General features: G+C 42.0%; 2 protein-coding genes across 2 annotated transcripts; one reads left to right on the forward strand and one right to left on the reverse strand.

The window, feature by feature from the left end:
* Positions 1–307: 307 nt before the first annotated feature.
* On the forward strand, positions 308–5,630 carry LOC133133215 (sphingolipid delta(4)-desaturase/C4-monooxygenase DES2-like). Its single transcript, XM_061249303.1, has 3 exons — positions 308–511; positions 2,755–3,497; positions 5,245–5,630. The coding sequence occupies exons 1-3, from the start codon at positions 430–432 to the stop codon at positions 5,386–5,388; spliced, it is 969 nt and encodes a 322-aa protein (XP_061105287.1). The 5' UTR covers positions 308–429; the 3' UTR covers positions 5,389–5,630.
* Positions 5,631–6,523: 893 nt separating this feature from the next.
* zgc:171929 (uncharacterized protein LOC100124596 homolog) lies at positions 6,524–10,032 on the reverse strand. Its single transcript, XM_061249367.1, has 4 exons — positions 9,936–10,032; positions 8,415–8,614; positions 7,265–7,448; positions 6,524–6,873 (listed from the first exon to the last, which is right to left on the reverse strand). Exons 1-4 carry the CDS (start codon positions 10,030–10,032, stop codon positions 6,524–6,526), a joined length of 831 nt encoding a protein of 276 aa, XP_061105351.1.
* Positions 10,033–16,829: the final 6,797 nt, after the last annotated feature.

The raw sequence follows: 16,829 nt of genomic DNA on the forward strand, positions 1-16,829 counted from the left end.
TGGTCCTATGTATTGTGCAGGTGCAGAGGAATCCAAAGACAAATCCAAAGACTGCAAATCAATCTAGATTTGAATTTGTCTGCATAATTCAAAGAGAAGCTAGCACGGATGTTCCTCTATGCTCTGCCTGTGGACTTAGTGTTAACCCCAATTCAGAAACTATTTAGCCAACAGCCTAAAAAATTAGGTGTGATTGTAATACTGAGATTGGGCCATGGAGTGTGAATGTTTTGGGCCAAGAGGTTAGGCTGAGAGAGCTCCTTCCTGGGAAAGGCGTGTTCAGAATATACCTGAGCTGTCAATCACATCGGCTCAGAGCGCCTCGCCTGCTTGTGGCTCACCCGTTGTCCGGCTCCGGTAGCCTACAGCGTCTCTACCTGGCTTATACAAGTTCGTTTTAATAGATACGAAAGCCACCGATACGTAAAAATGGGAAATACGGTAGTTCGAGATGACTTCGAGTGGGTTTATACAGAGCAGCCCCACTGCAGCCGAAGAAAGCAGATTTTGGGTGAGTTTGCGTTATCAGTTCAGCGGAAAGATGAGGAAGGAGTAGGGTATTCACCCCAGTTAATAGAGAATATATGCTACGATCGTTGTTTTGGTGGGTATTTGATTGCCCAGCTATATTTGCGTGACATTCGTCAACTCACTTTAAGCGCAGTTAGTTAATCAGTTTCTTCGTTAGGGTATGACGGTATTTCTGTTCCATTTGCTATCGTTTATTCTGTGAAACCGATTTAAATGTGTATGTTTATACAGTAACCTACATCTTATATAAATAGTTCATTATCTTACAAAGTCTTGAAATGTATAGGCTGTCATTAGAAGCGGAAAAGTATAAATAACGAATGTGCTTATGATGCAGACAGGATATCGCACAAAAATATTTTCCCTAATGTACTTCTGTAAAAAACAAAAATTATTAACAATAATTATTGTAGGCCTACCATGCATTCAAATAATTACATCACAGGACCTTGCTGGTGAGCAGCTACTCGTGCGTTATGTCATGTGAGAGCAGTGCCTGCACTTCGTGCTAGGAAAAAAAACAAAAAACGTTTGATTCTTGTTTCCTACTCCCCGTGGCACATTGAAATCTCTTTAAGAAATCTTGGGCGAATGGGCAGGCAGACTGAAACAGGTGCAGCTACCTGTCGAACAGGTCTTTCGAGTTTGCCTCCCAGTATACATCACATAACTCAGTATGCAGAGGAGTCATGATGTGGGTCTCCCAGTTATTTGTGACTTAGGTATTTCTGTCATGCATACTCGTCATATGTATGCAGGTGTTGTCTCAATGTTCTTTCCCCAGCACCCTTACCCCATTGTCACCTTCCTGCCAGGCTTAAAGGTCTAGGACGCTAGATTCAAATTATGGTTATATTCCCATGAAAACAGTTGGTTGCGTTCTTAGTATTTCTTTCAAACTTTTAAAACCAATTCTAAGCATTAAGCTGTAATAAATACTATTATATTACTGTGAGCTCTGTGTACGTAAGACGCTAGAGTTTGCCCATGAACACTGCTGGGCACCAAATCATTAAAAAAGGCAAGCTTGGTTTTTAAATGGCTGTTAGCTGATTGACCAGCTAAGATCAGACTTCAGCTTGTGCTGGTCACACCAGCTACCAGAGTAATCCATTTTAGCTGGTTTAACATTTTAGCCCATCTACCAGCTGCTTTCAACTCAAGCTCCCATCATACATGACACAGTGGGAAGCATGGACCAGGGCAGAGTGAATTTTGTTATTTTTGCTATATACTTAAGGCATTTGGATTTGATATCAAAAGATGAATATGAGCTTTTACATTACATTACATTTTATTTAGCAGACGCTTTAATCCAAAGCGACGTACAAAAAATGGTAAATCATGATCTTAGAACAAACAACATTTCAGGTCAGATAAGGTACAATTCATATATGAGTGGTTGAAGCCATGAACAGTCAAGTACACGAGGTAGATAGGCCAAGTCTGTAACTACCATACTAAGACATCTATAACTTTAGGAACTACAGCAACGAGAGGTTGCAAAAAAGGTACAAAATACAACAAGAGGCTAAAGATAGAGACAGGTAAACAAGTGACAATAGATTATGGAACTCGCACAAAGGAATCAAGGTACAGTGCGAAGAGATGAGTGTTCAGACTGCGGTGGAAAATGGGCAGCGAGTGAGCAGTTCTAATGGGAAAGGGGAAGTTATTCCACCACTGGGGGAGCTAGGGTGGAGAGGTTCTGCAGTCGGGACAAGTGCGAGCCATTCCTCGAATTCCTTGAATTATGTCCTGTAGGTAAGGATAGGCTGTCTTGTTGGCTGCGGCCCATAGCCTGGACGAGTAGCTGCACATAGTACGTGGTCAGGTATGGACGAATCCTCCTGATGTTATACAGAAGATGTGATATTGCTGCACATCCAGTAATCCAGTCCAGCTGGTAATCCAGGACCACCCCCAGGTTCTTAGCAGAGAGGGAGGCAGTTACTGTAGAACCAATAGACAACTTGACGACTTGAACAAAAACAGCTTGTAGGCTATAAAATGGCACACAGAAAGCAGAAAATAACCATTATCCTTCTTTGAACGCAGTATACATTTTTTGGTTTATTATCAAAACATTATCAATTCATTTGAAAGATGTTGATTTGATAAATTTCCTTCCCATTGTGTTGGCCACTGTGGTGCATTACTTTCCTGACATCTCTCCATTCTTTTACTCCCTCCCTTTCTCCCACTCTTTCTCTGCCTGTTCAGCGAAACACCCAGAGATCAAGGCGTTGATGGGCGCGGACCCCCAGCTGAAGTGGATAGTGACAGCCATGGTGCTCACCCAGGTGCTGTGCTGCTTCCTCGTGCAGGCTCTCAGCTGGAAGTGGCTGCTTTTCTGGGCCTACATGTTTGGCGGCTGCATAAACCACTCGCTGACCCTGGCCATCCACGACATTTCCCACAACGTAGCCTTCGGCAACAAGTCGGCTGTGCTCAACCGCCTCTTCGGCATCTTCGCCAACCTGCCCGTGGGCGTCCCCTACTCGGTCAGCTTCAAGAAGTACCACGTGGACCACCACCGCTACCTCGGTGGGGACGGGCTGGACGTGGACATCCCCACCAGGCTCGAGGCCCGGCTCTTTAGTTCGCCCACCCGCAAAGTGCTGTGGATCATCCTGCAGCCGCTCTTCTATGCCTTGCGTCCCCTGCTGGTCAACCCCAAGCCTGTGTCAAGACTGGAGGTCCTAAATCTAGTTGTGCAGCTGGCCTTTGATGCGCTGATTTTCTGGCTCTGGGGGCTCAAATCGGTAGTTTACCTAGTTGCAGGGTCGGTCCTCTGTATGGGTCTCCACCCGGTCTCTGGCCACTTCATCGCTGAGCACTACATGTACCTGACGGGCATTGAGACCTACTCCTACTATGGACCTCTCAACTACATCACCTTTAATGTGGGCTACCACATGGAGCACCACGATTTTCCCAGCATTCCCGGGAGCCGCCTGCCTGAGGTAACTGCCCCTTCATAACTGCTGCTCTTTCTTTATGAATCAGTACCTCTTACTGGTAGCCCAGCTAATTGTTGCGATGCTTAGCAACTCTTATTCCTTCTGTATACCTCAACAATTTTCATGTATTTCTGGTAATTCAGGTAAGTACCAGACTGTGTTGCAACACTTCGCATACCGCTGCTCTGTCAATATACCTGAATACTGCTCACTAGTAAGCCAGCTAACAGTTGTAGAATGTTGCAGTGCTTAGCAGCTGTAGGTGAATGTTGCTTCAGTACTATTAGCATGTTTCTGGTAACCCAGGTAACTGCCATACTGTGTTGCTATGCTTGTCAACTGCCACACTGTCGCTATGCTTGTCAACTGCCATTCTTTTATACTTCAAGTGCCGCTTGTTTGTTGCTGGTAACTCGGGTAACTGCCACACTGTTTTATGGCACGTTCAATTCAATTTCAGTGTAGTTATTTCAGGAAATTAATTGGCATTCATTAATTAATTAATTCATTATCCTAACCCGCTTATCCTGAACAGGGTCGCAGGGGGGCTGGAGCCTATCCCAGCATACATTGGGCGAAAGGCAGGAATACACCCTGGACAGGTCGCCAGTCCATTGCATGGCACACACACCATTCACTCACACACTCATACCTACGGGCAATTTAGACTCTCCAATCAGCCTAACCTGCATGTCTGTGGACTGTGGGAGGAAACCGGAGTACCCGGAGGAAACCCACGCAGACACGGGGAGAACATGCAAACTCCGCACAGAGAGTCCCTGGCCGATGGGGATTCGAACCCAGGACCTCCTTGCTGTGAGGCTAATTGGCATTTATTTATTAAATAAATTAAAATTATGAATTGAAAAAGAACATAATTTGAGGAAATAAATTCAATTAATTTCCTGAATTGTCTATTGAAATGGAAAACAAGTTACAGGTAGTCTTTTCTTTAGTTAGATACTTTAGTACTGCTCCTCCCTTGTTGGTAACCTAGGACACTGGAGGACTGCATAGTATTGAGCAAAAAAACAGCCAGTTGGATGCGTTTTGCTCAATGCTTTTTCCCAGCCTGGTTATCAGATACACACTATTGGTAAAAAATATAAACTATTAGGAAGCAAGAGTGAGTGTGAGTGTGTGACATGCATGCATGCACACGTCAGGGTGTGTCTAATCCACAGTTCAGCATATACACTGGTGACCATGTGTCAGTATGTAAACACTCCTCTGTTCCGTATATTTTCTATTGTAACCCGAATTTCCCAATCAAAGTCCTTTTACTTTCTTACTCCCTCCCACAGCCACCTTCCCTCGTTCCACGCCTCTCGGTTTGCTTTTGCCTCTGGCTGAGGAGTGACACAGATTATGCTTTGTCTCCAGTTTACTTCAAACATTGTGTCAGTGTGGCGTAAATCCCGGCATGAATATGTATATGGGGCGACATGGCTCAGGCAGTAAGAGCAGTCGTCTGATCCCCCGCCCAGGCTGTGTCGAAGTGTCCCTGAGCAAGACACCTAACCCCCAAATGCTCCTGACGAGCTGGTCGGCACCTTGCATGGCAGCCAATTGCCGTCGGTGTGAGTGTGTGTATGAATGGGTGAATGAGAAGCATCAATTGTACAGCGCTTTGGATAAAGGTGCTATATAAATGCCAACCATTTACCATTTACCATGTAAAGAATCGACTTTCACCTTTCCTTTTACTGCTCATTCATAAACGTATTCCCCCTGTTGACTCTCCATCTAGGTAAAGAAGATGGCGCCAGAGTTCTACGACAATCTGCCCCAGCATGACTCCTGGACACGGGTGCTCTGGGACTTTGTCTTCTGCGACGCACTGGGACCATACTCTAGAGTCAAGCGCCACATTCAGTTGAAAAAGAAGCAGTAAAAGATTACATCGTATGTTTCTGTCTGATTTTTTGCCCCTAATTTCACAGAATAAGGCACTCTCATCTTAACTGGACTTCATACAAATGTTTATACAAACGTTTTTAGTGTCTTCTTCATTTCACCAAAATGAAAATTGAAAGCGGTCATACCTTTGCTTATGAATGTTTATTTACTGTAGGGATGTTTTATAATAATTCGAATGTATCATAAAATTACAATTAAATTAATGTCTTATTGGAATCTGTATCTGCATTTATTTCCTCCACAGCTTCCTGTTGTATTATATACTATATGCTATATCCGCCAATGTTTTCTGTAGATCTAAAATTGATTCCAGAAGATTGATTTTCCTTTGAAAGGAAGTCTTTGTTTTATAATTGCTACTGTGTAGTTATGCAAGCAAGCACTTATCTGTAATTGACTACATTTTTAGTAATGTAAGGTTTTAAGAAATGTTACTTAATATGTATACAAGAACATCTACATCACTGCCTTGGTTAGGTCAGCTACAAATCGTACAGTTTCATTCACTTTAGGAGAAGAAGAGCAAAGATACACTTGGAGACAAGCCAAAGACTTTTTTTAACTGTCAGGCTGTTATGTTAGTCGTTTCCATAAATGTTAGGGTGGCATGTTATGTTAGTCTATAATATGAGGGTGCACAACTGCATTCCCCGAAGTCCAGTGTATATCCTTGTTTTTGTTCCATTTGTCGTTCTGACTTTTTTGAACCACATTTCTGAAGCACCAATGTTGGGTCACTCCTATATTGGGCCACAGTAAAACATTTCCACTAAGGATAACTTGCAGTCTGCTGCTGTGACCTAAAACTATCAAAAATGTCAGATCAATTGGATGATTGTGTCTAATTTAAGAAGAGCCAAAAGTTGGTTATGAAATCCCACAAACAGATCGGCCTTCTTTGTGCCGGTTTTTATTTAACTTATTTTTATTTAACCTAAACCTATAACCTATAAACTCTTACAAAGGTGGGTGTGTCCAAGAGGGTAGCTTAATAAATACAGAAACCTGCACAAATACGGGCATCAAGGATACAGAATAAAAACAAAGAATAACAATGATTGTAAAATGTGGGATTCAACTGTGAGGAGAAAGTGGAAGCAAAGTGGTGCTCAGATGAGGTATCCGGACGTGGGATAGATGACCAGGGGCCCCAGTCTGTGTTTGGTGTGGTTCTGGGCATGGCCATGGGTGTGGCTGTGGGCCTGGGCCTGCTCCTGGGCGTGTTTGCGGTAGTACCGTCTCAGGGCGGGGCTGCCGGGGTGACACTGACGTACGTGCAGGAAGTACTCCTCGGGACGTGTGGAGGTGAAGCCGCAGTCCTCGCACACGAAGATCTTGGAGCGACGCTGGCGGTAGGCGTACTGTTGTCGCACGCCGTGGATCTTGCGGAGATGCGACTCCAGAGAGCAGCGCTGGGTGAAGGCTTTCTCACACAGCTCACACCTGTACGGCCGGATCCCTGCGCAACAAGTGGGCCAGGGAGGGTCACTCACCTGGAGGGTGTGTGAGTGTGTGTTTCACACCCGTCTCTCTGTGCTTTGGTGTGCATCTGTAGGAACCTCGCAAGTAAATTGTCTTGGGGTGTCTGTCTGCCTCTGTCTGGGCAATGTGCTACATGTGCGTTGAGTGTCTCTCTTTGTATTACATCACATTACAGTTATTTAGCTGACGCTTTTATCCAAAGCCACATATATTGATTAGATGATTAGACTAAGCAGGGGCCAATCACCCCCCTGGCGCAATGTGGAGTTAAGGGCCTTGCTCAGGGGCCCAACAGCTACACTGATGTTATTGTGACTATACTGGGACCTGGCCACTAGACCATAGGCTGTCCATATGTGTGCTCTTACCTGTGTGCGTGCGCATGTGCCTCTTGAGGTCAAAAGTGTCGTTGAAGCCCTTGCCACAGAACCTGCAGAGGTGCCTCTTCACCAGGCTGTGGCACTTGAGGTGGCGTGTTAGCATGCGCTGCAGGGGGAACACCTTGTGGCACACGGCACACTGGAAGTCCGCCGCCCCAGGAGGGGGTCGTGGCTGAGCGAGAGAGGGGGGGAGACCGATTGTGATTACTCTCCTAAAAGTGCAGTGTCAGACTCAGGGCCGCAGTGTCTACTGATTTTCTATGTGGCTCAGCGCTTAAGTTCTTAATTTGCATATATCATTGTTTGGTCCACACACTCTTTGTTTCAAAGGCTGTCTAATGGGAAACTGCAAAACCTTCAGCACTGCAAGTTATAAAACTGGTCTTTATCAAAGGCTGGGTTGAACCATATTGACATTGATCAATATGGTTCAGCCCATATTGACATTATGGTGCCATTCTAAGGCAACAGCACAATGGACAATAGTTTTTTTATCTAATAATCAGTTTATCAACTAAAATAAGTTATGCTCCAGCTATGCTCCGCTACGTGGGTACTGTTTAATGTCCCTAAGGTATTTTCAGTTTTTGCTAAATCTGCTGAAGTTATTATGCACCCTGGAAGTGGAATAGCTTACAAAGAAATGTTGAAACTGGAGGCACTAATATCCTCTGGGAATGTGTCCTGTTCACAGTGCTGTGACTCAAGATTGTGATTATTTTTGATTGTAGCAGCCTGTTATCTGTGGGTTGAATTAATTCCCTTTACTGTGTTATTGTACTGCTATGTGTTTCCGTCTTTGTTAATAAACATTTGTACAGTATTTTATTTTATTTTATTACTTATTAAGTACAGTTTAAATAAAATAATTTTGTAACTCCTGGTGTCAAACACAGCAGCTTATTTCAATGACCTTTGCAGGGGTTTAAACTTCAATTTTAGGCCATTGTTAGACCGTAGTTTAACGATTGTAGCAGAATTCTGTCAACCATTTAGATTGCCTGCAGCTTTCATGGCAAACATTTTGCGTCTTGGATGCACACCAGTTTTCATGTCCCTTTCTAAAAAGGAATATACAGCCTAACACTCATATTACAGAATGAGTTAGTGTTGATGAAGTATGAAATTGTGTACTGACCTTTATCCTTGGAGGCGGACAGAGGGCTGAGTCTGGGGAGTACTGGCGCTGACTGGGGTAGGGGTGGTGGGGCGTTAGCATGGTGTGCCAGATCTGGCCAACTTGCCCCTCTGGATCCAGGGCAGGGGGCAGTACAGCAGGTTCGGGGCAGATAGGAGGGACAGGAAGCTCAGGGCTGGACTCCAGAGCTGTCCCAATTTCTGAGAAAGCAGAATAATAATTTAAATGTGCTTCAACTACAGAACAGTTCATTATTTAATTATATCATTATTTGTGGTTAAAAGCATTGTTGCAATGTTAAAACCAGTATTGGATGCATGGCATTCAATGTGTAAAACCTACATAATTTCAAAATGTGTCCCCAGGTGTACTTAGAAAATGAAGTATTTGGATAAATTTTTACCTGCATATTTTTTCTCATATACAGTACTGTGCAAAAGTCTTAGGCACCTGTATGACATTCTGTACAGATAAGATTCTTTCAAAAATAATTCAATGAAAGGTCCTAAATAAACATTTGTGACCACCCTTCGGCGTTAAAACTGCATCACTTCTCTATGATAGCCAACGCTGTCCTGCAGTCCTATACAACAATCAGCAGGGAAATTGTTCCAAGCATGTTGGAGAACTTGCCACAGTTCTTCTGCAGACTTTGGTTGGCTCCTTGCTTCTGATCTCAGACAGCCTTGATCAAGTTTTTATGTAAAAAGTAGTCAATTGCTTAGAGTAATATGTAACTTTTTAAAATTAAATACAACAATGTCTCTGTAAAATTAAATCTTTTGGAAAATGAATATTTGGAAATCTCAAATGTGTTCACACACAAAAAAATAAACATATGTATAATAAAGTCTAGGGTGCCTAAGACTTCTGCACAGTACTGTATAGGGATAGGAAACATGTATTCTGCCCTTTGTGAGCTTGTCAAACATTTATTTAAAATGGCAGATTGCTTGAATGACTGAGCTAATTAAACATGAGCAGAAGTAGCCATGAAAAGCAGACGCAGACATGGCACTCCAGGAATGGACTTCCCCTGATCCAATGCACCAAAATGCAGTTGCAGACCTGGCCTAATGGTAATCAGAATGCCATCAGAATGCCATCAGAATGCCATGGTTATTTCAAATATATACAAAAATCACATCTTTCTTTAAAAAATAAATAAAATGTAGTTAATGTAGTTAAAACTGCTTTCAGGACAAAAACACTGAATGTGACTGACCATTCTTGTCAATGAGTAATTTATATCTTGTCAGGCTACAACCTGTACCTTTGCACGTTCAATCAATAGTAAATACTAGATTTGTATACGCACTGCGGTTCAGATTGAACACTACATAGAGACATAATATGAGATTTAACAGTTATTATACTAAACTATGGCTGTAAAGAATGCACTATAATATAAATATAATACATTATAAGTAATAAATAATCAACAAGTACAAAACTGAAGATTTGTTGAAGAGAATATGAATCACATTGTCTCCCCAAGCCCGGTTCCTCTCCCTGACTCACCTGTCTGGTCCCTGGCACTCTCTACCTCTTCAGCATCTTTCCATCTCCACCCTCCACACATCCCCTGCTTCTTCTTCACCAGGAACGAGCGGGGCATCCTGGGTTCCTCTGCTCCTCACCTCTGTCTCAGGCGTGTGGGTACGTACGTGCACACTCTGAAGAGCCTCACCACTGAAGAACTGGCCCCCGTGTTCTGTTGCTTCTCTCCGTTTAGTCCCGTCCGCAGCTGAAACCGGCAGGTGTCAGTTTACCTCAAATCCCTGTATGCCCCCCCCTCGCCCAAAATCACAGCCCTCATTTCCATAGCTCTGCCCTGACAGGGTGCACCTGTATCTGAGCCTGCTTGATCTGCTTTAACTGGTCACCCACTGGTTTGCATGCCAGGCAGTGAGAATCTGGTCCCCCTGATTCAAGCAGTGCTCCCATGCAAATGGCACCCGGGCCACGCCCGTGTAGAGTGCACGGTTCGAGTAACAGAGGCACACGGGCAGACCCACAGCCTGAACTGCTAGTAAAATCATCCTTTCATTGGCCTTGCCGTTCCGATTGTTTGGAGGGCCCCAGTCACCCTGACACGCATAAAGGCTATTCAAATGTAGAGACAAGGGGCAAGCCTTTCTTTACTGTTCACAGTCTGCCTGCATCTCTTGGCTTGGAGAGGCTAACAGGTTTCAACAGCTCTCCTTCCTTTGCCTTTTCAATTTCTTTAGAGACCACAAGGGATGGCCGTTGAAGGGAAAGGATTAACAGGAAATAGGTAATAGTAATAGTAGTGGTAATCCCTATACAAGCTCTGCGGATATGCATTTTTCAATTCTAGCCCTTGACTGGGGACCTTTAAGGAATATTGTACTTCTGAGAGTAAGTTCACGTACAGTCAATAATAATGGCAAGGATTGCCAACATTTGCCAACGGTCGCCAACTTGCTCAAATATAGGCCAGAACACATGTGTTGCAGGGTTATATTTATCAAACCATTTTAATTACATTTATTGAGTATGATAACCATATATTCACAAGCAGTCATCTGCTATTTCAGTGTGTATCATAATAATTGTTGGCAGGTACAATTTGCAAAAAATAGGGAAATATGGTTGAAAGGCTGTCCAATACAGGACAAACCATTTTGGGGATGTCCCAATCTGTTACTTGCTCCTGGAACATCCGGCCTTGTTTGTGGTGCTGCCGAACCCATCCGGCCATCCGGGGGGAGGGGGGGTGGGGGGGTGGAGTAAGGGCGTAAGGGCACAGCGGTGGTGGCTAGGCAAATATTATAGAGGTCAAACGAAGATCAGTCAGCTCTTCTCTTTTCAGTCTTTACATTCATGGAGGATTGTGGTGTATGCAGATTCCTCTTTCCACAAATTACCCTGCCTCAATTAGCTCAGTTCAGTTCTATACACTAATCGCAGTTTGCTCATAGAATTCTCCATGGTAAAATGGTTGCTACGTATAGGAACACAAAATAATTATAATTATGAATATAAATAATCAGCTCTGATTAATGAGCTTACTGTATCGATTAATGTGTCACATTATGTGCATTATTTTCATTGTGTTATCTAAATTACTCTAAATCATGAATTAATAGGAAGGAAGTCCATAAATGGATACAGCCCCCCCATGCCTACCTCTGGTTAACTGCCAAATGGTGGGAAGTGGGGAGAAGACCGAGCAGGCAGTGGTACAGAGAGCCTGATGACAGTCCTGTCTGATCCTGTCTCACAGGCCTGCTGTAACTGTTTGCACTTAAATGCCTGCATGCCGCAGCAGAAACATCAACATGGTGAGTAGTTCAGTTTCTGGTCATCTGGGTAGAACATTTTTTACATGAAGTTTCCACAGCAGTTTATATAAACCTGCAACAATGCTTCATCTGTTTCACATGATCTCAGGTTTCCTTTTGTTCAAGCATTAATTCATTAAATGTAACTTTAATTCTAATGATGTTATTGTGTCTGACAAGGGACAGTGTAAGCGTGGACTAGCAATTTAAATGGTCTTTTATCCCATCCAACAAGGGTTTATAGTCTTCTTTTTAAACTTTTTTTGCAAAACTGGAGTAGTTCTGACAATGACTGTACATATCGAAATCCCTTGTAATGACAATGCGAAGAGCAAAGCCTGCTGAGATGGTCGCAAAGTAAAAGTCTTGTCTGTTAGGGTGTAAATTCAAGCCTTTATTTAATGTGTGTATGTATGTACGCAAGTTATAAAAAGATTCCAACCTCCCAACCTTTTTAATCTCATTCCATTGACACCAGCCAGTGTCTGCACACAGGCACAGTGCTCCGGATTTGCATAGGTAGATGTGACTGGCCAGTTTTTGCCTGGGGAAACAGGCAGTGTGTTTGACTGTTAAATATGCCTCTTTTGTAATATCAACCACACCTTATGAAAAGAATATAAAGAGAAAAGGCAGTGAATAGCCCAGCGAGGGAAACCGTTTATTATTTCCAGTTTACAATTTGTCTAACCTGGACTAATTGATAGATATGATTGGAAAACAAGATGTACAATAATGGTTACGTGCATAATCATTTAAACAGAAAGTAGGTTATGTGTGTAATCATTTAGACAGAAAGCAGGAAATATTGCTTATTCTTGTGGTGCTGAATAGTAAAATGTTGATTAATAGGTATAGGCTTAGATTGGACAAATCTTCAAACAATATCTGAAGACATTATATAATTTTTTTAAGCTGATTGCTCGGTATTTTTAAAGTATAAATAATATGAAATGTTGTTGTTTTGAAGGTAAAGATTGTCGTGTCTAGGAAACGACAGAGTCCAAATCTCCAATTTGTCGAAAAACATCTTCACAAGGGAAAAGACACCACGGCAGCAAGCTCTTCAGGAAAATCAGACTTTATTTAGCACAAGTGCATAAAGCCGGACCAGTTTTTTCATAAACATGGACCTGGACTGTCATTTTTACACATTTTATACACAGTTAAAACATCATTGTGGCCAATCACCCACATTATTCTTAGCTTAACTCCTCCTAAACCATCAGCTGACTTGGCAGCGCTACCTTCTCGGTTCTGAAACCATCATGGCGAATCGCCCTATTGATTTCCAAAACAAAAAAGGATTTTATTACATACATCTTGCTTTGTAGGCTGTATTTTTAACATTAACATTGGAATCATGTAAAACACGGTGCTATTGCCTATATAGTGTTTCCCAGAACTTTCTACGACCTATAGATCATTTTTGCTACTTTTCGCAGCATAATAATCATTTTTGGTACTTTCCACTTCATATTCATTATTTTACTCAACTTTAGATTACACATGGGTCACTTGTGCATTTCTAACACAAACTTATCAGCAGTAAATCATTGAAAATATACAGACATACTAAACATTTGATTAATATTCTCTTCTAAGTGAGCAAATGTACGTTGCATTTTTTGCTCTCATTTCAACAGTTTTCATTGTGGTTTCTTGCGTTTCATAAGCTCAGCTATAATTAATGTTCTAGGTTAATTTGATTTGATAACAAGCAGCAGTTAATCAGTTTGAAACTGTACAGGTTACATATCATACTTTCATATGGACATATTGATACACTTTTAGCACACATCATCGAGAGCTTTGGAGGAACCAGCCCGCTCACTAAGGTGTAGTCTGATTTTGACTTGTGATTGTTTATCATGCTTTTAGGAGGGAGATCTTTTGTTCTGTGAATTTTCCCCTACAAGATCTCAGGTCCTGACGGAAAAGATCTTAGGTCCTAATACCTTCAGGAATTATCTCTGGTGAATCTAACTCCAGCCATTTTAATACAATTAAGTGTCACTTTTATCAAATGGTGGATAATGCATTTTGGATTTGAACTCATATATTCATGAAAGGGGCAGCACAGATGGTGCAGTGGGTAGCACTGCCGCCTCACAGGAAGGAGGTCCTGGGTTCGAATCCCCGTCAGCCAGGGACTCTCTGTGTGGAGTTTGCATGTTCTCTCCGTGTGTGCGTGGGTTTCCTCCAGGTACTCCGGGTACTCCGGGTACTCCGGGTACTCCGTTTTCCTCCCACAGTCCAAAGACATGCAGGTTAGGCTGATTGGAGAGTCTAAATTGCCCATAGGTATGAGTGTGTGAGTGAATGGTGTGTGTGCCCTGCGATGGACTGGCGACCTGTCCAGGGTGTATTCCTGCCTTTCGCCCAATGTATGCTGGGATAGGCTCCAACCCCCCTGCGACCCTGTTCAGGATAAGCGGTTTAGGATAATGAATGAATGAATGAATATATTCATGAAATTACATGATTTAAATATTAAGAAATTGCCTATAGCTACTTGGTCTGACTGTTTTAGGCTTGTGGGAGACCAGCATTTTTATTTTCCATAATTGATTCCCAAAAAGCTTCCGGAAAAGATGATTGGCAGTGACCTGAAGCCAATCTCAATTACATATTACATTACATTACAAAGCATTTAGCAGACACTCTTATCCAGAGCAACATACAATGAAGTGCAGATCGAACACAGGAACAAATGTGAGGAGGACCCTAGAGGACAGTACAGTTCCGAATCCTAGCTTGACCATATAGATACAATTGAACCCTTGAAGAATTCTGGAAGACAGTGGTTTTTATGTATTTGTCTAGACCCCTTATCTACACCACAGAATCTAAAGCAGCACATGCTTGATTGAGGGTACAACTGCAGGCAAGTACTATGAAGACAGTCAAAATAAAGTAAGGGCGACTTTACAGATGCACACAATATGGTTCTCACAGCTGACATGTAGATGTCAAGGTCCACAGAGGCATATTTGACTGTGCCCTGTCATTTCACTCATAAGCGGCAAATACAGGAGTATGTTTTCAAAACCTGTAGTTTCTATGGAAAAGATACAACTTACAATTACGTTTAGAGCTAAAAAGAATAAAAGATAACTCAGAGGTGGTGGCAGCTGTCACAGGCTACAGTGTGAATATAGTTTCTGGAGGGCACAAAGACTGGGCGGAAGCACCACCTTTGTTTCACCCACAGAAGGGATAAAAGCTATTCCTGAAATGGCTCAGCTCCTGGAAGAATGCAGTAGCATTGTATCCTTTTTCCACTACAGCACAAAACCACAGATAAGCTCAAACTAATTCAAAACCAGCTGAAGGTGACAGACAATATTCAGACAGCACATGAACGCAGCATAATTCTTACTCCAAACAATCACAGCACATACAGTACTACGCAGAAGTCTTAGGCACCCTTGACTTATTATACATATGTTTATTTTTGTGTGTGTTAGTATAAAAGGACACATTTGAGATTTCCAAATATTCATTTTCCAAAAGATTTTTTCCAAGAGACATTTTTGTATTTAATTTTAAAAAATAACATTTTACTCTAAGCAATTGACTACTTTTTACATAAAAACTTGATCAAGACTGTCTGAGATCAGAAGTAAGGAGCCAACCAAGGTCTGCAGAAGAACTATGGCAAGTTCTCCAACATGCTTGGAACAACCTCCCTGCTGATTGTCTTATCGAACTGCAGGACAGCGTTGGCTATCTGAGAGAAGTGATGCAGTTTTAACGCCGAAGGCTGGTCACAAAAAATATTGATTTGATTCAGTTTTTAACTATTCAGCCAAATTACTAAAATGTAATGTAAAATGTATAGTACGTTTATTTAGGATCTTTCATTGAATTATTTTTTGAAAGAATCTTATCTGTACACAATGTTATACAGGTGTCTAAGACTTGCACAGTACTGTATGTGATCACTTCATATTTGTGTAGCTATTATTTTGTTTATAAGATACAAAAAATGTGAAGGCAGTAACTGAACAAATTCCTCCACCGAGTTCATCAAATTATATCTTATAGCAAGAACCCTGTAAATGAGCATCCTCATAATGTGTTCGACTGATCACAATCAGGGCAGCCTGTAGTGTAGTGGTTAAGGTACATGACTGGGACACGTAAGGTTGGTGGTTTGATCTCCAGTGTAGCCACAATCAGATCCACATAGCCGTTGGGCCCTTGAGCAAGGCCCTTAGCCCTGCATTACTCCAGGGGAGGATTGTCTCCTTAGTCACGATTAGTCTAATCAACTGTAAGTCGCTTTGGATAAAAGTGTCAGCCAAGATGAAATGTAATGACTTATTAACATAATTGTGTGTGTAAATGTATTCCTGTGGGGGAAAAAATGTTTCATTGGACTTCTCAGTTTACATTGTTTAGGTTCATTTGAACACCTTAAAGTCTAACAAACTGAAATAAAATTGTATGTTTATCCAATTAAGCATTTTTTTGTGTTTCATGAATTTAAAAAAAAAAGGCTTTTAGGACACTTTTCCCATTGGAATGTAAATGACAGCTGCAAACAAGACACAAAGATCATAAAACTGTTCTTTGAGCTGTCAAACCAGGATACTGTGCAGTGAAAAGTGTAATTAGAGTGTTTCATTGTTCTTTTTTTATAATGAAATACAATGAAGTTCGAGTACAACAAATTAGCGTGACTTTTGCCATAGGACTATTTTGGCGGGAAAGGAACAAAACGAAAAAAGAATGGTTATCAACTGAGTTTCTGGTGAAGAGACTCCGCTTTAATTAGCTTCCTGTTGTAATTGGCATTTATCTAATTATGAATTATAACCTTTGCATTTGTATGAAAACTGATCTTGCTGCAGGAAGACTGAAGTATAGGCTAAAGGGCAGGTTGTCAAGCACAGAGCTTTAATTACGTCGGTGACTATATTTGCACATCAAACGCATGTCTTATAGACGTGTTCGACCCCTGGTGGTACTTAATGACAATGCCCTGGAAATATCCACTAGAGGGCGAACTTGCATTGTGTTACTTGAAACCCAAATCCCAATTTGGCGGCTTTACAATAGCTGATATGGGGCACTCAAGGATTTGTGGTCTAAAACAAGA

Source organism: Conger conger, chromosome 7 (genome assembly GCF_963514075.1).
Source record: "Conger conger chromosome 7, fConCon1.1, whole genome shotgun sequence".
NCBI lineage: Eukaryota > Metazoa > Chordata > Actinopteri > Anguilliformes > Congridae > Conger > Conger conger.